Source organism: Poromitra crassiceps (genome assembly GCF_964638095.1).
Source record: "Poromitra crassiceps genome assembly, chromosome: 2".
In the NCBI taxonomy this organism is placed as follows: Eukaryota; Metazoa; Chordata; class Actinopteri; order Beryciformes; family Melamphaidae; genus Poromitra; species Poromitra crassiceps.
The window spans coordinates 21,261,261-21,283,928 of NC_139624.1; the positions used below are offsets into that span (position 1 = coordinate 21,261,261).

The 22,668-nt window shown below is 46.1% G+C and overlaps 1 protein-coding gene across 1 annotated transcript in view; it reads right to left on the reverse strand.

Moving 5' to 3' along the window:
* The window catches only part of LOC310798880 (NXPE family member 3-like), a gene marked incomplete at both ends in the record, with an annotated part of 34,163 nt that extends 11,744 nt beyond the window's left edge, over positions 1–22,419 (reverse strand). The window contains 4 exons of the mRNA XM_083661443.1: positions 9,620–9,690; positions 10,146–10,441; positions 12,307–12,750; positions 22,330–22,419. Coding sequence (XP_083517569.1) covers positions 9,620–9,690; positions 10,146–10,441; positions 12,307–12,750; positions 22,330–22,419 — 901 coding nt within the window. The remainder of the gene's footprint in view (positions 1–9,619; positions 9,691–10,145; positions 10,442–12,306; positions 12,751–22,329) is intronic.
* Positions 22,420–22,668: the final 249 nt, after the last annotated feature.

A 22,668-nucleotide genomic window follows, 5' to 3' on the forward strand; every position in this document is an offset into this window, starting at 1 on the left:
GGAGGGTACGCGCTTTTTCGTCCGGCAGGACCTCTCCGCGTTGGTGCAACAGAAACGCGCAACATACAACAGCATCATCGAGTCAATGGATATTGCTTTGGCGTACTGTAACCAGCGAGACTCGTCATAACCATTGATGGACAGCGGCGGAACAAGAGCTCAAAGTGAAACTGCCGAATATCTTTTGAGTTGGACTGGTCAATAGTACTGTGAGTAACTAAAATAAAAAAATAAAAAACGGAATTCTCTCTTCTTTAGCACTCTTTCTAACTATAAATCCACTTCTGTTTTAATTTCCTCTCTTGCCCTCTTTTCACCACACCGCGGACACTGTGTGCACTGTAAAAATAAACAACGGTGGTGTTGTGTTATGTTGTTTTGTTGAAATGTTACGGTAATACGGTAAATGGGAGCTTCCTCAAACAGCCATCTCTTTCCCGACAATCCCCTCTGTGCGTGACCACTTACATATGGTAATTACGGTAAGCAAACGGCCACTCGGCCAACTCCCTCCCCCGACTACCAGGAGAAAATCACAAACTTCGGCGAATTCACACAAAGTTAGATCAAGGAATATTCACAACAAGACGAGCAGTAGAAGCGGAATATTATAGGAGTGTGAAAACATCCACAATCACCAACGGGTTCCAAAACGCTGGACTGCTGCGGGATGAAGAGGATGACGCCGCCACAGCTGGCGCTGAGGGCCGTCAGAGGCTTCAGAGGCTGTTCGATGCCGACAGTGACGAAGAGGAGTTCGTTGGTTTTGAGTGACAATGAAGGAGAGAGGAGAGTGGTTGACGAAGCCACCCTGAACCTGTTCGTTTCCGACACTGAAGATGAGGACTTTGGTGGTTTCAGTACGCAGGAAGAAGAGGAAGACGAGGGTTAGTGACTTGACTTCTCTGGTTACAGCCGTTTGCTGCACATATAGCCTAATTGTTGTGTGATTTTGTCTGGGGATTAGTGACCTGACTTTTGTTTTGTTTTGTTGAAATGTTAATAAATGGGAGCTTCCCCAAACAGCCATCTGTTTCCCGACATTCCTCTCTGTGCACGAACCCTTTCATATGGTAATTAAACATCAAAACACCCGCGGCTTATAGACCGGTGCGGCTTATAGAAGAAAAAAATAGTCAATTTTGGTCCCGCGGCTTATAGACCGGTGCGTCTTATAGTCCGGAATTTACGGTAAATAAATAAAAAAGTATGTGGGAATCAAATGTATGATGGCATGGTCTGGTCTGAGTGATTTGGTTTGGTTTATTTGGCATTCAAAGCAATTACAGATACACATATACATCAAACATTAAAATACGTAATAAAAAAATAGAGATGAATGCCTGGATAGTCCATTAAGCTGGGAAAGGCCTGCTTATTTCCAATGGGGTCAAGTGAGGAACAGAGACTAGACAGGAAAAGACATTTGACAGATAAAACACTAAAGCAAAAAAACAAAAAACAAACACAAGATCGGTTTTAAAATGACTTAGGTCTCTTTGACTTTTGAGATTCTCTGGGAGAGCTTTCCATTTTTGATGGAATGGCACTGAAGTGGAAGGTCGAGGCTCCAACCTCCTTCACATAGTTAGAGGAGCTGCCTCTGGTGTTGTACTGATGAGCACTGAGACATGAGGGAAGTTCATTGAGAGCTAGGGGGCGTGTCTGTTGAAGATTTTCTGAACATGATTTCAGGAATTTAACTCCACTTTCCACTTTCAGTAGACCCAGGCTGGAGAGTTCCCCCTGACCAATGTAAGATCTAGGTCCCATTTCTTTAATAAATCTGACTGTTTTGTTTTGCAAAAGGCTTTTGCAAAGCCCAATGTACCAGACAGGAGAGGCATAGTCAAATAGACATTGGATCAAATACTTAACACTGTGTTTACACTCAATTGTGTGTCCATTGGAAATTATCTTAATAGACATTGGATTAAATACTTAACACTGTGTTTATGTAAGGGTGTTGTGTTGGTGGTACTTGCAGCAACCCATTATTAAGGGCTTACCCAGGGGATTTGAACTGCCGACCTTCGGCTTACAAGGCGGACACGTTAACCACCACTGCACCAAGAGAGCTAGCTCCCTTGGCAGAGCTGATTAATGTGCCTTTATACTGGGGAGGGGGTGATTTTAACCAACCTACTCGCTACCACTCGGGACTCACGAGGAATCGGCGCTGATTCACTTCGGTTACATTTACACTCAATTGTGTTTCCATTGGAAATTATCTTAAAGTCATCAACCTTCTTCAGTTTATGTTGAGAGCCAAACAGGATGCAGTGTGTGTGTGTGCTGGATGTGTCCTCTGTTATTCCCATAACAAATGTAAAAAAAAACATGACACTGGGCGGTGCTCTCGCATGTATCTTTTGCTTGCCAAGCATTTGTCATCTCTTGTCATTGAGTTAGTCTTGTTGCTTTGGTCTATGTGTACCCTGCGCTATCCGAGTCTGCCTGTGTTGTATCGTTTGCCTGCTGTTCATGCCTTTGTTCATTCAGAAATGGGAGAGATCATCTGATATAGGCTACAGCAGAATGGGTGCATCCATCTCTTTCAGAAACATTCTGAGCAGAGGGGCGTTTTCTGTGAACTACTAAATAGCTTACTGCTGCTTTTAACCCCTTCTATCCACCAAATATGTAGCTGACTGTGCTCTCCAGTAAGACCCCCTGACTTGTAGAGAAATGTACGCTTGTCTGTCTAAAATAATAAACAATAGGCCTAGAAATCATCACTCTAAAAGAACGTGTAGTAATAGAAGCAATCTGGCAAAAACCTCAGTCCTCCCTCCCTCTGTGCAACGTGACACTGTAATATGGCAAGATCGCTCTCTGATAAGACTTTTGCTTAGATTTTTTCCCCCCGTATCCCAGAGTCTAGACTTCTTGTTCATAACAGAGACCTGGCTGAACCCCAACTTAGCCTGCTCTCTGAACCGTGCCTTTTTCTTTTTTACTACCCCCAGAACATCTGGCCGAGGTGGGGGTCTAGCTGTTATGTTGTCTTTGGTCCTGATAGAGACCTAGTATTATCATCTGGTTTTCCTGTTGTTTTCCTGTCATTTTGAAACTATGTTGTTGGGTGTGTGTACAGACCACATAGCTGTTTCATTTGCTGCCACTCATCCTTATTCATCTCTAAAGCCCTGCACCCCTGCCCGCTACTCTCGCCCATATTAACTCTTCCACTGCCAGTCACTTTTCAAATGCCTTTAGTGCTGCCTGTTTGTCTGAGACCCCTCACCTGACTTAGGAATAGATGAGCTCACTGCTTTATTTAATGTTTAACGTGGATAAATATTCTTCCCATTGAAACGAGTAGGTTTTTTTTGCCCTCTTTTCTGTGGCGCGGCCATGGCTGCTGCCGTGCTGTACAGCGAGGTCACGTCAGCTGTCAGTTTACAATGTGTCACAGACACAGATATGTCTAATTAATAGATCCATGGTGTCACCAAACTAGCTTGCCCATATTGAAAATGAAAGGGGTGTATTATTGCACTATTCTCTGCGATATTATGAGAATTTAAATTAATTGATCAATAGTGAAGGAAAACCATGTTAGACCTAATGCACATCTAGTGTTGAAGATCTACATGAAATGTCTCAAAGATCGACCAGTCGCTCGCGATCGACAGGTTGGTGACCTAAGACATGGACATGGCATCTTTGCACTGCAGAGCACTTTGGTAAACTACAGAGCCGAGTGCACCAGCTGGGCATAAAAAAGTAGGTCTTAACTTACGCTGGTCTTAGCTACGCCCGACGTTGTGATTTGAATTTACACCGAGTGCACCAAGCCTGACTTAACATGGTCGTAGCTGCGCCCGGTCTTTAGGCTGCGGACGTGCGCGTTCACGTGAATACGTGCTTGTTGCCAAGCAACACACTTCTCTCAGACGAGCTCGAGACAGCTGACAGACAGCTCCAACTCAGCTCCAACTTATAGAGTTGTATTCAAAGCATAGAAACGTTCTCACAGCTAAATTTAACAGCGCCAACACAAACAAACAGAAACAATATGCATGGAATTTGATCACAAGTGCAATCAGTACTGAATGCGATGGCAGACTGCGCACTGCGGGCAGTTGACGAAGTCAGGAAGAAATGGAAAGATCTTCCGACGCATCAGCTTTTAAAAAGCCGCCGACGAGTGGAGGCAGGGCCGATTTTACCAACGGGCTCACCCGGGCTGAAGCCCGGGCCCCGGGACATCAAGGGGCCCCAAAAAAAAAAAAAAAAAAAAAATTTTTTTTTTTTTTTTTTTTTTTTTTTGGGGACCCTTGATGTTTTTTTTTTGGGCCCCCTGTCCAGGGTCTTCGCAAAAAATGTTTTTTTTACTGACGGCATTCAAATTTTTTTGCAGAGTAATAACATCCACTGTGAGAGGGTGTCCACCCGCTATGCCGACCACTCGCAATGCCGACCTTAGGTTTAGGCGTGGGGGAGAGGTTAGGTTTTGGGTTAGGGTCTGGGGGAGGTTAGGTTTAGGCATGGGGCTGGGAGAGGGGAGGTCGGAACAGCGAGAGGTCGGAAACAACGACATGGAACCCTGTGAGAGGGCTCCCGAATTTGTAGATGAAATATAGTGCAATTCAAAGAATTCATCAAAAACAAAGACAATGAAAGTGTGCGGCACTTGCTTCAAATAATAAGGAAGAGGAACCTGTCATCAGTTTTTCCAAATGTGGATATTGCCTTCAGGATTTACTTAACTCTCCCTGTAACAAATGCCTCTGGAGAGCGCTCCTTTTCAAAACTTGGGCTTGTCAAGAACAGGATACGGTCTACAATGGGACAAGAAAGGCTCACCCACTTGACATTGATGTCATTGGAAAGTGACATTGTTAGAACATTGGACTTCACCACTCTAGTCAAACGCTTTGCCACGGCAAAAGTCAGGAAGAAGACATTTCAGGTACGAACAGACTTGAATACTGCTTGATTGATTTGTGCAATAATTGTGAGAATGTGTGTGTGCACTGTAATAATAACAGCAATAATAAATACTAAATAATAATAATAAAAGTGCTTGTTGTGACATCTCAGTGGCAATGTTTTCTTTCCAATCAGGCTGTTTATGAAAGAACATGATGGCTAAACCTACAGTTTGTGTTTGTAAGTTAGAATGCTGACAGGAGAGCAGGTGGTGACATGAAAGTTAGTGAGAAAAGGAGAAGATACTGAATAATGACATCACAACAGTATAATCCTAATGTTGATTTAAAATGAGATATTCCTTTAAATACGGCTAAAAAAGGTTAAAAAAAAACACTCAAATTTTTTTTCGGCGGCGCCCGTTGGGCGCCACCGAAGCCCCCCCTTCCGCTTGAGGGGGGGCCCTGCAGAGATGAATAGCCCAGGGGCCCATGAAGTGTAAAATCGGCCCTGAGTGGAGGTCCTGCGCCAAAACGTCCATTTACAGCACATATCGATCGATGTTTTTGGAGAAGATTCCCCCGCATCACAGGACTGAACGGCACTGACGGCACAGAGCTGTCAGTCCCGACATCGCAGATCAAGATGAGACAGCTGTCAGTGAATACGCCTTGGGTGTAACTTTTACGCCTGCTCCATACCAGACGTAAAAGTTACACCCAGGCGCAGCGCATACAGGGCTTAAGACTACATGGTGCACTTGTCATAAAATTAAGTTAGTCGTAACTTTGAGTTCTACGTCGGACGTGGCGTTACACCTAGGCGTACGCCCAGTACGCCTAGGTGTACAGTGGCATGCAATTTTTTTTATTTTACTGTACATGGCTTGATTAGTCATTTGATGACATTTCAGCAGGTGTGTGTGTGTGTGTGTGTGTGTGTGTGTGTGTGTGTGTGTGTGTGTGTGTGTGTGTGTGTGTGTGTGTGTGTGTGTGTGTGTGTGTGTGTGTGTGTGAGTCGGTCGCAAATTCCAGCATGCTGGACTGAACACAAATTATTAAATCTCACCCGTTGTAGCTGCCATCGTAAACGCAGAAGGAGTCAATAATGACAGTACTAAGATTACTGATCACAATGTGCCTGATCATCTCGCTAAAGTCTGCCCTTAAAGCGGCTTTACAGACCGGCAAGATCTACACACGAACATGGAGAATCCATGATCCAACAATCCACCTGGAGCCAGGTAACCCGAGGCCGGCACCCGGCACGGTGGACGACTTTGCAAAGTATGTCCGCCCTCTTTCTGATCAAGATTGGACTCATTTCCAGCGGGATGAAAGAGAGTTTAGAAAGATCATGGACACCAAGCTGCTTGATGACCAACAAAGCATCGCGTTTACCGGAAGAAACTCCAAATGTTGGAATAAACTGTTTTCAATTGCTATCGGATTATACTGCAAACATGGAACATTTTCCGCTTTCTACCGCGACGGCAGACCTTTCGGGACACCTCTACTGAAGTACACGACCCAGATTCTTAAGAAAGTCCCTGTGCGCACTGCCCTCTCCGAGGACGCAACACCTGCTGAGCTGACAACAAAGCAGTGGGAACAACGCAGTGGGAACAACGCACCAACAGCCGAAGAAAGTGAGTAGAGACCAACTAGCCCATCTCTGGACTCGGAACAAGAGTAAAGCCATAAGCATCATACTTAATGATAGTATGTTTCCAAAGCCAACACCTAGTGTCAGTAATGTGGCCCAAGTTCATGAGTATTACACAGCGAAATGCCAGATTAGCCCACCTGAACACCTAAGCGAGCCCCCTTGGCATGGACTATTAGATCTTAACCTCCCGGGTCCGGCTCATGATCCCGAAACATCCCTTTTTACAACTGAGGAGGTTTTAACTGTGATAAATAGCCTCCCGAACAACAAGGCAAGTGGCTCAGATGGCGTTGTTTATGAAACATTTAAAGCCGCTAAACAGTGGACCTGTCCGGTATTGACCAACATCTTTAATGTCTGCCTGACCAATGGAAAAGTTCCTCAATCTTGGAAAGGAGCATTGATCCATAGAATCCCTAAAAAGGATAACATCCCAGACGACCCGAGTACGTGGAGAGACATTTCCCTTCTGCCAACTATCTACAAACTTTTTATGAAGTGTATACTGAACCGCATCCTTCCGTGGCTGGTGGAGGCGGGTAGGCCTATACTTTCTTTCTAAAAAGCAGAAAGCATATAAACCGCCAAGGTATGAGCGAACATGTGTTCAGCCTTAAAACTGGCATTGATGATTTTAAACACGAGTCAACCAAGTTCTATACCGTGTTTTTGGATTTTGGTGATGCCTTTGGCACACACACACACACACACACACACACACACACACACACACACACACACACACACACACACACACACACACACACACACACACACACACACACACACACACACACACACACACTACCTCATAGTGTCATGATTAATTCCCTGGTTGAAATCAATCTGCCAAAAGCGTATATAGACATAGTCAGTGATATATATGCGGGCTCATTCATACAGGTGATATGTGGGGATCAGCTCACTGAACCAATCCAACTCGGAATTGGCATCAAAACCGGGTGCCCTTGGAGTGCTGTAAACTTCATTATCGCCATCAACAGCTGGCTGAAATGGCTCGAACAGTGCGCCCCGCCGGACACGAAATCTCCGAACCCAGTCCAAGGCTACGCTGATGACGTCCTGGTAGCCTCCAGGGAGGAGCGCGTAATCTCCAACATGCTTTTACGCACGGACGCATTTTTGCAGTGGTCTGGACTTGAGGCGAAAAACACCAAATGCACAGTATTTTAAGAAACGGCGCAGCGGGGGCAACAGTGGTACAGGGCCAGACATGACAAACCACCCTCTTTCACCATCATGGGTAAAGAAATGGAGGTTTACGCACGACATGAGGCATATTGCTATCTTGGACATAAATTCAATGTTGCAGGAGAATGGGAGGAGCAGCTGAGTGATATTGTCGCTCAATACTCTACCAGACTGGACATGATCGATACATCCCCTCTACCCATAACCATGAAACTATCAGCAGTGCGCGAGATTGCGCTCTCCAAGGTGCAGCATCTCTTCGCAAACATACACATTCCTAAATGCACTCTGACAGAAATGAACAATAAAACTGTTAATTTGGTACGGAAATGGACGGGCCTCAATACGCACTCAACCAGAGATTTTATTTTTCACAAAAGAAGCGAGGGGGGGTTAGGCGTCCCCAATGTCGAATGGATTTATACAGCTACGAGAATAAACCATCTCCTCCGTATGCTAAACAACGATGATCCCGCCGTCAGAGAACAGGCACGAGCTTCACTTCTCCTGGACTTAACAAAGCGCAAAGTCCCACACTCAACAACAGAGGCCAATTTCCTGGGATTCAGGAAAAAGCCCAGTGGGAAACTGGACACGCGCGCCCCGGGGTTTGGAGTGCGCTCTGACTGGCCCGACCTTAACGACATCTGTAACAGCGCTCAAATACACCTGAGCTGGAGCGACGCGGATGCACTAAACCGTGTGGTGGAGGTTGGTGATGCTGTAGTCACTGACACGGGCATTTCTGTGCAGGCGGTGTTGAGCACTGACGAGGACACCACGAAGGTCCTGAATCCCCAGAACTGCAGACGGGACATTATTGAACACCATCAAACCCGCCAGCGGCAACGCTGGACTGGTCTGCGGCTACAAGGAATGCTGGCCTGCCTGCCGTGCGCTGACCATACTGTGTCCCATTCCATCCTACACAACTCAATAATAGACAAATCCATTCTTAAATTCACAATAAAAGCCCGGTTACAAGTTCTGCCCACCAAATACAACCTTGCCCTCTGGTACCCATCACAACACGATTCACACTGTCTACTGCACAATAATCAACAACCGGAATCAGTTGCGCACATTATGAATAGCTGCCCCGCTTTCAAGGGACTGTATACGGCACGCCACGACCGTATCGTGGATTTGACTGCTAAAGAACTGCGTCGTGCCACTGGACAACACACACAATTCCACATCAATAAAACTGTTCAAATTAACTGGTTTGCCTTATCCCAATCTAACAATACATTTAACAATACTGTTGAAAGCTGTCCAAATACTCCGGATATTGTCATGATCAATGAATCCACCAAGTCTGTTTTAATTTTAGAAATTGGATGTTCCTTTGATTTGTACATGGATACATGCTTCAGTTACAAATGGCTAAAATATCAAACACTTGCAAATGCCATCTCTGCATGTGGGTATAATTGTAAAATTATAGTCTTGATATTTGGTAGCCTGGGGCATGTTCATAAAATGTGTATGCGAGGACTCCAACTTGCTGGACTGGCAAAAAAAAGCTGCAAAACAGTTGGCCAAGTACTGCTCTGTGTCTGCCATCATTGGCAGTCATTTCATTTGGAAAAGACGCTGTCACTTATACCCATAGCCTAAAGTTTATTTTTTGATCTGCCTATGTCTATAGCCTATAGATAACATTGTGAGCATGATCTTGTATTGTATTGCATTGACTCTACTATTGGGTTTTGATACGATTAATGTCTCTAATCGAAAATCCAATAAATAAATTAATATGTGTGTGTGTGTGTGTGTGCGTGTGTGTGTGTGTGTGTGTGTGTGTGTGTGTGTGTGTGTGTGTGTGTGTGTGTGTGTGTGTGTGTGTGTGTTTCTTTACCTTCCACCTTTGGCAATACCGTGACACTGTCAGGCCCTGAAGCATGAATGAAGACTTTCATGTTGACTTTACTGAGGAAAAAACACACAACAAAACCTCTGAAAACTACAAAAGAAAATATGCCATAATATGCATCCTGTTTATTCTTCCATAGAAAACCCGACAGGTCTGGTTGGGGATCATTCATTTCAGTATAATTTATTTATTTTCTCCATCACTGAGAGCGAGGGTGAGTGAGTGACATAGCGTAGAGGGGGGGTTTGGAGAGAGAGGGAGATGAGAGCAAGAGCTGAAAAGATGAATGTAGGCTACTAAAAGGGGGGAAATAATTGTAGACTAATATTATAGTAGGCTATTAATTATAGCATTGGTGATTCATTAATCTGGGTGATGCAGTATGTATAGTGTGTGTGTGTGTGTGTGTGTGTGTGTGTGTGTGTGTGTGTGTGTGTGTGTGTGCGCGCACGTGTGCGTGAGGTTTTGGGTTTTAGTTCCCAGTGCAACTGGAACACGACATATCCCTCACCTTTGGAAGAGTTTATCCTCATTGGCCATGAGGTTTTGGTTGAATCCTCCGAACGAGTGGCTGATCCTGTTGTCGCAGCTCAGTTTCTTGGGCTTGTAGCAGAACCATGGCTCCCCGGTGTGCAGGTCGGTGTAGTTGCACAGTGGCTTCTGGTTCAAAGGCAGGCGGACGTTACAGACCGTGGTTTCAGAGACGGATCCTGAGCGGAAGACACTGCGAAAGAAAATCCGGTCGGGGTGGTCCCTGTTCAGCCTGCGCAGCACCGTGACGGCCTCACTGGGGTGAACCAGCGTCACCTGACAGGAGGGAGAACCAGAGCTTTCACTCAGTTCAAAATTGTATTGCTTGAGCTCACCTGTTTTTTTCAGTGCAGCCCAGAGTAAACCAGAGAAGACGACTATCCTCAAGCTGCAATACTAGCTAATGTTAGCTTAGAAATGGAGGCTGCTAACATCAACAAATGACCCAACACAACACAGAGTCCAACAAAAAAGTCCACCTATCACAAAAAGAAAAAGCTATAGTAGTTTAGTTGGCTAATGTTAGATAACTAGCTTGCTTAATTAGCTTGCTTACTAATGCGGATGATATCTACTGTAGCTAGCATAGCTAACCGATTCTAGCGCGATCAACCCCAGGGAAAGTGACTGAACTTGGGGTGGGGGGAAGATGAGTGGTATTGAGGGATGTTGGTTAGCTTTGTACCATGAAACATCTGGAGAAAATCTACTAGAAGAGGAGACTAGAACTCTAGCGACCTAGTATAGAACTCTCACGTAAGCGAATCACCCCAAAGGTTAAATGCCAGGGAATTCACCACAAAGTAGAACTGATTAAAATACATTTAGCCACAAATTCATTCCACTTTTTACATTTTACCACCTAGATCAGGGGTTTTCAAAGTCTGAGACTGTGGGCCTCCCCCAGGCAAAGCTTGGAAAAAGGCGCCCCCCTTGCTCAATTCCTGGATGCCTATGGGATCATGATTATGTTATTTGATTCTACATAGACTCACTAGTTCTATATACACTCAACAGTTGAGCCAATATAGTCTTGATATTGATAACTTCAGAGTTCAGACTACACCAAATGCCTAAAAATGTCTGTCTGAAGGCATATACTAGTTTCTGACTTAAAGTGGAAAAACAGTAATATGCCACAAAACAACTGTATCTCTGAACTATCTCTTTAACTAAACCACACATTTATGCTTAGTTCACACAGAGAACCTACGCCTTGCCTTGCCTCAACCCACGCCTACGCCTGCAGACCTTGAGCTGGGCGTGAACCTATTACACGCTTTTGCGATCACACCGCACGCCTTTGCACGCTGAACCTGGAGCCGAGTCACAAGCGCCTCTCCTCTCTCCCGACTGTATTTTTTCACGTGTGGTCCCGAATTATCATAGGTAAAATAAATCAGATATATTTAATGTTCTATTGATGCTGGATATGTATAACCAGGTCTGACTATAGTCAGACATTTTAGAGAGGTAATCTTGCAAGAATATGTGCTGGCACAACAACATTGTCCATCTTGCTTCTTCGGTCGCTATTCTCTCTCATGAAGATTTGTTTGCAGACAGGGAGAAAGCCCCATGTGATAGCCACCCGTCAATCTCTCTCTCTCTCTCTCTCTCTCTCTCTCTCTCTCTCTGCTCAACACTGTTGTAGTAACTCCATTTTATTTTGAAATTCAGTTGACTTTGCCATTTTCCACCGATATTGTCGTGTTTTTCTTTCATGGCTTGACAGAAGAAGCCTGCCTGCACGCGCCTAGTCGGCTTGAAAATAGAACTCACGCCTAAACGATAAAATCGGCAAGGCACAGGCAAGGCGTGGGTACACGCAGGGTTCACGCTCAGGCGCACGGTGTACACAGCCTCGTTGACTAAAACGGACGCCTATTTAAAAGTGTGGGTAAAGGCAAGGCATAGGCAAGGCTTGGGTCCCCGGTGTGAACCCAGCCTTAGGCTATTCTAGGTGGTCTCCTTTTGATAACTAATGTAACGACTAATGTAATATTTTTCACTTCCATTCACTGAGCCTCCATTGAAACTGCTTGGAGCCCCCCTGGGGAGGCCTGCCTTCCACTTTGAAAACCCCTGACCTAGATGACTGACATGAATCTACACAGACATGTCAGAGTCTTTGTTGTCACCTCGACCTGCGCTCGTCCCTCCCACAGTAACGGGAACACGGCGGTGTAGGAGCCGTTCAGGTGGTCCTCCACTCGCCCGGCCACGCCCGCGCCGAGTGCCCGGTCGTGCAGACGGCCGACTAGGACGTCTCCCCCGAAGCTCTTGGGGCGCCCCTGAACATCCCGCATCAGGATCTGAGCCTCCAGGTGATCGCCCACATGCCACTGCCCCCCGCCCCCCCCTGGCAGAACGGTGAAGGTGCTGTGGGCGGGGTCGCTGGTCCGGTTCAGGGAAACAGGCACAGGCAAGAGTGGAGTTTCAGGCCAAGCGATGGAGTCCAGCAGGAGGCGCTCCTCCAGAACATCCTCAGGCATACGGGGCTGGTAGCTGCAGTAGTCGAGCTGGTGGGGCGGAACGGCGGAAACTCTGGGGATGGTGAAGGTGGTGTTGGTTTTATTCTGAACCTGGAAGGGGGTTGAAAGGGAGGGAGGGGTGACAAAGATTTAGTAAACAAATGTTTGTTAATGGTTTGAGGCTGATGTAAACAGATTATTAAGATGTGAAGTGTCACTTACAGATGCAGCAATCTTTAATGTGCATTGGCAATCTTCCATTCGAATGCCGGCCAGCTTCCAGCCGAAATCCTTGGCAGATTAAACAAGATAAAACAGAAACTGAATATACTTAATATACTTAATATACTTCAACTTAACTAAAGGTTATGAATGTAACCTGGGTTTTATTTATTTTTTAAGTGAGGAGAACCTCACTATGGGGGAGTCTTGCTTCTGCAAGAAGACTATTATCTCTACACCATTGATGAAACAATTGGGTGGGGAAAAAGGGACATGCCCCTCCACCTGGCATGGGGTGGTGCCCCATATATGCCAACAGTGGCATGCCTCTTCAGATTTGACAAGATCTCTCCAAGCCGCCCTGGTCAAGAAGCGTAGTGTGGTGAGGTTCTCCTCATCTTTTTTATTAAACCCAGGTTATATTGATAACCTTTAGTTTGATCCAAAAAGGCTTCAGAGAACCTCACTATGGGGTTATGCATCTCTCCTGTAGTGTCCAGACTCTCTCATCAAACCCACCCCGTGAGGAGGTGACAGGCTCCTTACTGGGGTCCCAAGACCGCCTGTGCCACACACAGGGCTGAGACGTCCAGTCTGTAGAACCAAACAAATGAGAGGGGCGAGGTCCAACTCGCTGCTCTGCAAATGTCCTAGGGAGACACTCCTCTTCTGAAGAGGGCCCAGGATGAAGACATCCGACGAGTAGAGTGCGCATGGAGACCCATGAGGGTTGCACGCCCCTGGCTCATGTAACCCAAGCTGATAGCCTCCGCAATCCAATGTGAGAGGCGTCACTTTGGGATGGCCTTGCCCAGACTAGGATTAACCCGGGAAATGAACAGCTGATCACTTTTCCTGGCCGAGTTAAGGATCATAGTCACCCTTCCACCCCTAGGGGCAAACTGAGTGCCTGAGGGGTGGATAGAGAGCGTGTGAAGATCACCGACTCTCTTGGCCGAGGCCAAAGCCAGCAGCAGCGCTGTCTTAAAGGCTAGGTGTTTCAGGCTCACCTCTTCTAATGGTTCAAAGGGTGGGCCCTTCAGCCCCCACAGAACCATAGCCAAATACAAAGAAGGCACCAGGGTCCTGGGAACAGGGACAACCCTGCGGGCCCCTTTCGAAAAGGCGCAGACCCACTTATTCTGGCCCACAGCCTCACCTCCGAAATGGCCAGCTGACAGTGCTGCCAGGTAGACCTTTAAGTGGAAAAGGCTCTACCTTCGTCAATCAGTTCCTGGCGAAAAGTCACAATGACTTTCCTGGAACAAGATAAGGGACGTGGCCCTGCTCGTGACACCAGTTTTGGAACAACTTCCACCTCTGGCCATATAAGGACCTAGTGGAGGGAGCCATATCACACAATAGCCTCTACGAAGAATTCCAATCTGGTTTCCGCCCCCACCATAGCACAGAAACGGCCCTCCTAAAAATCACTAACGACCTCCTCATTGCAGCTGATTCTGGTTTACTCTCCATCCTCATCCTCCTTGACCTGAGTGCGGCCTTTGACACAATTTCCCACACCATCCTCCTCAATAGATTATCCTCCATCGGCATCACTGGCACTCCCCTTGACTGGTTTCACTCCTATCTCTCAGGCCGCACTCAGTTCATCCAACTCAAATCATTCAGATCCCAACCCTCCCCCGTCTCCTCTGGTGTGCCCCAGGGCTCTGTCCTGGGGCCCTTTCTCTTCATCACCTACCTCCTCCCCCTTGGCTTTATCTTCCGTAAATTCAACATCCTTTTCCACTGCTTCGCGGATGACACCCAGCTCTACCTTTCCACTAAACCAAATTCCACCCTCCCTCCCTCCTCCCTCACCAATTGCCTCTCTGAAATAAAATCCTGGTTCACCTCAAACTTCCTCAAATTAAACAGTGATAAAACTGAAATCCTTTTAATCGGTACCAAATCCACACTTTCCAAAGTTGACAGTTTTTCCCTCTCAATTGACAGCTCCTTAGTTTCCCCCTCCCCTCAGGTCAAGAGTCTGGGTGTCATCCTCGACAGCTCACTTTCCTTCAAATCTCACATCAATAATATCACCCGGTCTGCTTATTTCCACCTACGCAATATCAATCGTCTCCACCCTTCCCTCACCCCCCACACCACCGCTATTCTTGTGCACAGCCTTGCACTTCCCGCATCGATTACTGTAACTCCCTCCTCTTTGGTCTCCCTCAGAAATCCCTCCATAAGCTCCAACTGGTCCAGAACTCAGCCGCCGCATCATCTCCAAAACCCCCTCCTTCCATCACATTACCCCTGTCCTACAGCAACTCCATTGGCTCCCGGTTAAATTCCGCATAGACTTCAAAATCCTCCTGCACACATTCAAAGCCATCCACAACTTCGCCCCTCCTTATCTGTCTGACCTCCTTCACACTGCCACCTCTACCCGCTCCCTCAGATCCTCCTCCTCCATCCACCTCACTGTCCCTTCTGCCCGGCTCACCACCATGGGGAGCAGAGCTTTCAGCCGCTCTGCTCCCAAACTCTGGAACTCACTCCCACCTGACATCCGCAATATTTACACCCTCCCTCTGTTCAAATCCAGCCTCAAAACCCACCTTTTCAAGTTAGCATACTCCCTGTAATTTCCATGGTGTTTTCTTTGTTTACTGTTTAGTTTCTTTGTTTTTGTTATCTTATTTCCCTTGCACTTTCTTATATTGTATACTGTTTGCTTGTATCTGTTGTTTTGCATCTGATTTTAACTCTGTAAAGTGTCCTTGAGTGACCTGAAAGGCACTTTTAAATAAAATGCATTATTATTATTATTATTATTATATGGTTCTGAACAGTGGTGAGCACCCTGGGAGGGAGATCTATCAACTAACCACTCAAATCTTTCTGCTTCAAAAAAGTCCTGCACATTGCCAGATGTGTGTACACTGCGCAGGTCTGTGGAGGGCCTTATCAGTGGAAGTGTGGCACCCTCTAGCAGGAGGCGGACTGACCTGCCACTGCGTGTGCAGGTTAACACACATCCAAAACATCTACTAGCTATCTAATAGCTACTTTATCTTTATGCTACACTATGCCCTCCACTTCGCCAATATACCCCATGTAACGAGTTTCTGTACAACATTCTCTATTGGCCTACAATTAACAAAATAAATCAGATATTATACACTATACAGCCTTTTCACACACTCCCTTCAACAAGACACACTCTGTTGTGGCTCCCCGGGGCCTGCAACACCTGAACAGTCCCAGTGTCCCCAGTGAGCAGCGACTCCTCGTTCAGCGACTCTCCACCTACGTCCTCGTTGCCCCACGAGGGAAAAGCATGAAGACGTGATCGGATGCTCCCACTCCAAGACCAGGGATCTGCAGTAGTTTCTCAGCTCTCCAGTCAGGAATCCACACAAAGTCTCTTCAACCACCTCACAGTGAATGTAACCCATGTTGTTTTTCCCCTGCGTTGTGTTCTGGTTATAGACGTGTGTGGCGACATTCACGAGTCAGGAGGCAATACTGGGTCTCAAGCTCTTTTACCGTGTTACAAAATAAATAATAAAAGGCCTCCATAAAATAAACAATAAGCTATAAATAATAAGCGTTCTCAGGTGGAGATATCTCCGACGCAGCCATCTCGTTCCATCTTCCCTTCCGACTGTATCTGTATCTGGAGCTGCGCGCATGTGCACAAAGTGACGTCACCACGGAGGTGCGTTCACACACACGCAACAACAACAAAACACTCAAGTAAAAGATTCACACAAAACTAAGAAATGGTGGTGTTTTGGTTAAATTCGTAAGAGCACAGGATTAACCTGTTACACAAGCAATCCGATTCCGGTTGTAGGCGATCATGTTAGTGTTTGCATTAAGCCATGTTCATTAAGCCCCTGACCAGCGAGCTATTTTCACTGCTAAAATCATGCAACGTCAACACATCAGGACAGCATTTAGGTTAACGTGGCTGCGAGCTGCAGCCCAAGGAGGCTAGGTGGGTCATGGCTAAAGCTTAAAGTCCCTGGAAACCAGATTTTTTTTTTTTATTATTTAGCATTTTGAGTTCATCACATCACAGGAACCTATATGTTAATAAGCCACCAGCCAAATTTGAACGATGATGAATGTCGCAAAGTATATAAATTTAGGTTTGACAGTCATGGCAAAAGTCATGAGAATCAATTAGATTTTAGAGTGTATTTTCTCCCGCGGACTGTGTGGGCGTGTCCCGTCTGCAGCAGGTCTCCTCTCTCTCTCTCTCTCTCTCTCTCTCGGAGGAGACCTGCTCGGAGGAGACCTCTCTCTCCGTTAACGGAGAGAGAGAGAGAGAGAGAGAGAGAAGGAGAGGGAGAGAGAAGGAAAGAGAGATGGAGTGTGTGTGTGTGTGTGTGTGTGTGTGTTCGCGCGTTCACCCTCTATGGCCAACTACAATCCGGCCAGAGGTCTGCTGGCGGTCAGAAAAGGCGCTACAAGGACCACATGAAGGAACTCCTGAAGAGATGCAACATAACACCTTCAAACCTGGAAAGGGCCGCAGCAGACCGAAACACCTGGCGCTCCTCCTGCCTTTCAGGCACCTCTCACCTTGAGGAGAATATATCACTGAGACGTGCAGAGAAATGATCACAACGACATGCATGCACAACAAGTACAGCCCAGCAGCCAGATACCACACTTACCTGCCCCACTTGTGGAAAAGTGTGTGGATCGCAAATAGGTCTTCACAGCCACATGAGGTGGCATGAGCGCACCAAGCGCTGAATACCTCTATACCCCTGGGAGATATGAAGTCATCATCGACATCGATGGACTGCCATAAGCAAGTTCGCACGTTGCTCGGCGCATAGCACAGACAGAGAGGGTTTACAGAGAGGAAGAGATCTCTGCCGCTGCGCTACTGTGTGCGCGCATGCGTGCATGCGTGTGATTCGATTAAATCTTATGACGTGATAAGTTCATGCATTTTAGCACCGCACGCACCACTCTCTTCAATGAGGAAATGGAAATCCAGACCTTGTAGAAAAGTGTCGATTTTTGGGGTTAGGGTTGAAAGTAATGTCAATTAATTTCTGAGGCACACAATTACTCACATAAGACCCCACATTTAATAGTTAGAAGGTTTTTGTGGATTTTGGTTTCCAGGGACTTTAACCCGGACTGGTGAGATCAGGTCACGCTAAATTATTCTACCAGCCAGTAGCTGGCCCTGCTTACCACGCAACATTAACGGTGGGTAAGAAAGCGTCCGCCCTGTTAAAGATTTCCAGCCTTGGGGCTGGAAGGCATGGGTCCATCCGGTGAATGAGAGTTTTCAAGCCCGGCTGCGTTCGTCTGGCTAGCTCCCGTTAGCCGTGGCTATGGGGCGAGGCCAGGCTCAACAATACCCTCGCTGTCTCTGTGGGGATCCCTAGTCCCATAGGACCAGCCATGTGTCGGTACAGTGACAATGTTGGAAATAAGTGTTCACATGTTTACATGTCATCCCTTGGTTCTTGAGGGATTCTTGAGAGCATCCCGGGGTGCTTGGCTTGACGTGAAACCATCCCAAACACCGAAGGCAGGCTCTCTGTTTTTCCATGTTGGATATTATCCAATGTCATGTGTGTCATGTGTGTCGTGTGTCATTTCAACCACACGAGAAATACTCCAGGCCAAGTAAAGTAGGCTAAAGTTGTTAGCCTACTTTATCCGGGAAATAAGCACCAATCCTCGGAAAGGTTTCACAAAGGTTTCATGTTATCACTCCAGCTCCACATTGTTCCCTGTCTTTGGAAGGATAAAGTCTCAGGACCCTAACCCAAGACTTCAGGCCTGTGGCGCTGACTTCTCTTGTTATGAAGTCATTTGAGAAGATTGTGAAGGATGAGCTTCTGGTGAAAAAATAATGGTCCGCACACCAAAAGGAGCTCCCGTTAGGTTTCTTTATTTATAAATATGCACACAGCGTGACGTTTCGGGCCACATGGCCACTGAAGGATGAGCTTCTGGACAATGTCCAGGAAAACTTGGACCCGCTCCAATTTGCCTACAGGCCAAGCAGGGGTGTCGATGATGCAATAAGCCTTCTTTTAAACCTGATCCACACCCACCTAGAGGTGCAAAGAGGTCTGTGCGTCTGCTTTTTAGTGATTTCTCTGCCCCTTTTAATTGCATCCAGTCTCATATTTTAGCAAGTATTTTAAAGACTACTTACAACATTGATCCTGGCATGGGCTGATTATTATGTTGGCTGATAAACTTTTTAACTGACAGGTCACAACGCGTGAGAGTAAACAGCACTTTGTCAGATGTGCTCTTTTCCTCCACAGGATCGCCCCAGGGCTGTGTCCTCTCTGCATTTTTATTCATTTGATACACAATCCTGTGCCAAAGTCACTTTATGAAGCGTCACATTATTCAATTTGCTGATGACTCCACAGTCTTCTTCGGCTGTGTAATTTTGGGTTCAACTGCTCCACAGCGCCAGATGTATCGGTTCGGTGCTCAGTGGTGCGAGGGTTTACTGCAGTTTAAATTTCCTTGAATATCGTGGATATAACACTCGATCCAGTTGCTGTAGCCCCTTTTCTTTAATCCTGTACACATTCATCTGCCCATTTATCGATGTGATCAAACGAAATTGATGTGACAGAACTCAAACTTTTGGTCTGCTCCCATGTTCAGACAGGGGTTTGGATGAGAGTCTCGTTGCGTTCCCAACCAGCGGCAGCGGGTGACGTTATCCCAAGATGGCCGCGCTGTGAATACGGTCCATTGGCTTCTTAAATAGCCCATATGATTTCCACTGTAACTGCTGTAATTTGTTGAGCTGAAATCTGTTTGTTGTTTGTTTGATGATTTGTTGTTTTTTATACTTCTACTGGCTGCTTCACAAATTGCCCCTTGGGGATAATAAAGACTACCGTGAACCTTGAATTTATTAATCCGGGCTGGAGGTCCGCCATTTCGTGAGTAATGATCTTCCAAACACGATAAAATATTATGGGCCGGTGGGCTAGAGTTGCTATAACTTTGTCCAGCAATACACCGTATGTGATGTTGCTTCAGACACACGGCACATCAGTTATCCGACCGCCATTTCGTGAATGATTTTGTGAATGATGACATAATTATTCTGGGCCGGTGGGCTGAAGTTGTTTGAACTTTGTTGAATACGTCGCATTGTGTCGTGAATGATAGATGAAACGTCATTCATCAAAAAGTAAACCGCCCTTTAACAGGCTTACTTTTTCATCTTAGAGGCGATGATTTGTAGGGTATGGTTCCCTTTACAAACTATCACCCCGAGTTTCTCTGCCAAGGACAGCGGTTCAACCTGACAGCCATCTGGAAGATACAGCGGTGAAAGAAAGAACCTTTCCATGAGAATGGAGGTGTAGAAAAGCTGCAAATACTCACCATAGCGTCTGGTGAAAGCAATGAAGCTCGCTATAGACAGCTTAGCTACAGTGCAGTAAGCGGGAGCAGCGATCAACCAGTCATCTCAGCTCGAGAAGAGAGACACGCCCACTGCTCTCTTGGCATAGGGGCACCGCCCCATTCCAGGAGGAGGGGCATATGCCCCTTTTTGCCCACCCCATTGTTTCATCAATAGAGAGCCCCAGGGATGACGTATTTTTGTAGTTCTTCACTGTTTCTGGGATTTTTGAATGGGTTTTTGGCGCGATGCTTCAAATAAGGTGTGTGGGCAACGCAAGCTTAATCAAACGCGAACCAGTGTTCAGCGAGATAATCTTCACACATGAGGACCACTTTCATGAGTTTTGAAGCGTAAATGCGAGCCCTAGAAGTAAAAAGCTCGTGCTAAGCTAATCCAGAACTACACACAGTGTCGCATAGGCTTCCCCATCACGTCACCACTCAACCTGGAGTGTTGTTGATGTCTGCGCTGCTGTGCACTGATTACCCCTGGCCGAACCAGGTGAGAGAAAGATAATTTCCGTGTTCGTCCTTTGAAGTGATGACGTTATTGACGTATAATATACCCCCGTCGACTCAACAGTGTAGTCTTATTTAGCCGTTTGCTAGCTAGCCGCCCTTTTAACGGCACATAAAAGCTTAACAACTCATAAAAATGGTCCTCATGTGTGAGGATTATCCTGCTGAACACTAATTCGCATTTGATTAAGCTTGCGTTGCCCAGAGACCATAACTGAAGCCAAAAACCCATTCAAAAATCCCATAGGCGAAAACAGTGAAGAACCCGGAAGTGTTAGCATCGATGTTTTCCGGACTCATTCCTGGGGCTCTCTATGGTGTAGAGATAATTAGTCTTCTAGGTCATCTTGCAGAAGCAAGACTCCCCCATAGTGAGGTTCTCCGAAGCCTTTTTGGATCAAACGTAACTTAACATACATACATACAACTACATACAGTAACTACATACAGTAACATAACCTGAACCAATTCAACCTAGAAATCAACACTATCATTTCTGTAAACAGTGGCTCTCAAACTTGTTTGGCTTCAGTACCCCCTTTCCCTGATTTCTGAATCGCGACTACAACATTTTGCTGAGAAAACTGAAGAGAAAACTATAGCATATGATGCAATGAATGAATGATAACCCACCTTTTGAAGAATATAACATTACAAAAATAAGAAATAGTGAAAGAGTTGCAATTAGTAACTCCCGAGCAGATTTTTATTTTTTCATTTCCCCCTTTCTCTGCTCCCTGTAGTACCGTACCTCCACGTACCCGTTTGGGAACCACTGCGTGTAAAGCAATTTGCCCATTTGCAAGGGGCACTGGCAAGCGGCTGCCAGCTGAAAGGCCTTCAGCTGGGAGGAGCAACTGAATGAAAGCCCCAGCGTTGCCAGACGTACGATAATTATCGTATTTGTACGATAATTTCAACCTCTGTACGATGTACGATCAATAATCCCCCAAATGTACGATAATTTCATCATTTTGTGACACTTAGACGAATCCTACGTCTATCACTCTATCTGTTTATACAATCATCTCTTCAAACAACATATTTGCAGCCAATACGTGCAGGGTGTTTTGTTGTTGTTGCAACGCAGGCTGAGATCACAGTGTTGAAAAATCATGCCAAGTCCAAAAAGTAGCCTGTGATCAGCCGCAGCCCCCCCGACATAGGTGCGCCAAAGGCGCGCCGCTCTGGGGAGGGGGCGTACGATAATTTCACTCCAAAAATGATAATTTTGACCCTCTGGTACGATAATTCAACATTTGCCATCTGGCAACACTGGAAAGCCCCCTTACAACTCATTTATGCTCCATTTTCATCCGGGAATAAATGTGTCCGTTCCAAACGATATCGTGACCGTCACTGCACACATACTTCCATGCGTCTTTCACGTTGGTATCATGTTAAGCAATACATCCACTAGCGCGCAGTAGAGAGCCAAATGTTTGAGTGTGTGGTAATGGTCCGTTTCATCCGTATCTGTAAGCTTTCAGGAAACATGCAGAATTACGCACGAAATGTCTGTTTGCGTATTCGAATTTAAAGCATACTTGGGCCTTTAGTTCTCACCTCCAGCTGGTTGATGTGGCGCAGCAGGAGCAAGAGTACAGACAGCGCCAGGAGGAGGAAGATGGGGACATACTTTGGACAGGTCTTCATCTCACATGTCGCTCCACATCTGTCAGATGATATGAGGGAGGTTCCACTATGTAGCATTCCGCTAGTGGAACCCAATGGAGCCACAATTAGCATGATGTAGGAAGACAACAGACAACAATCATTTTTCAGTGAAAAGTGAAAGCATAGCCGGCACTCCGTATGAAAAGACAAATGCCAATAGTGCACACGCATTATTTAATTTATTAATGAATAATAATAAATAAATAGATGTGTTAATCAGAAGAGGGA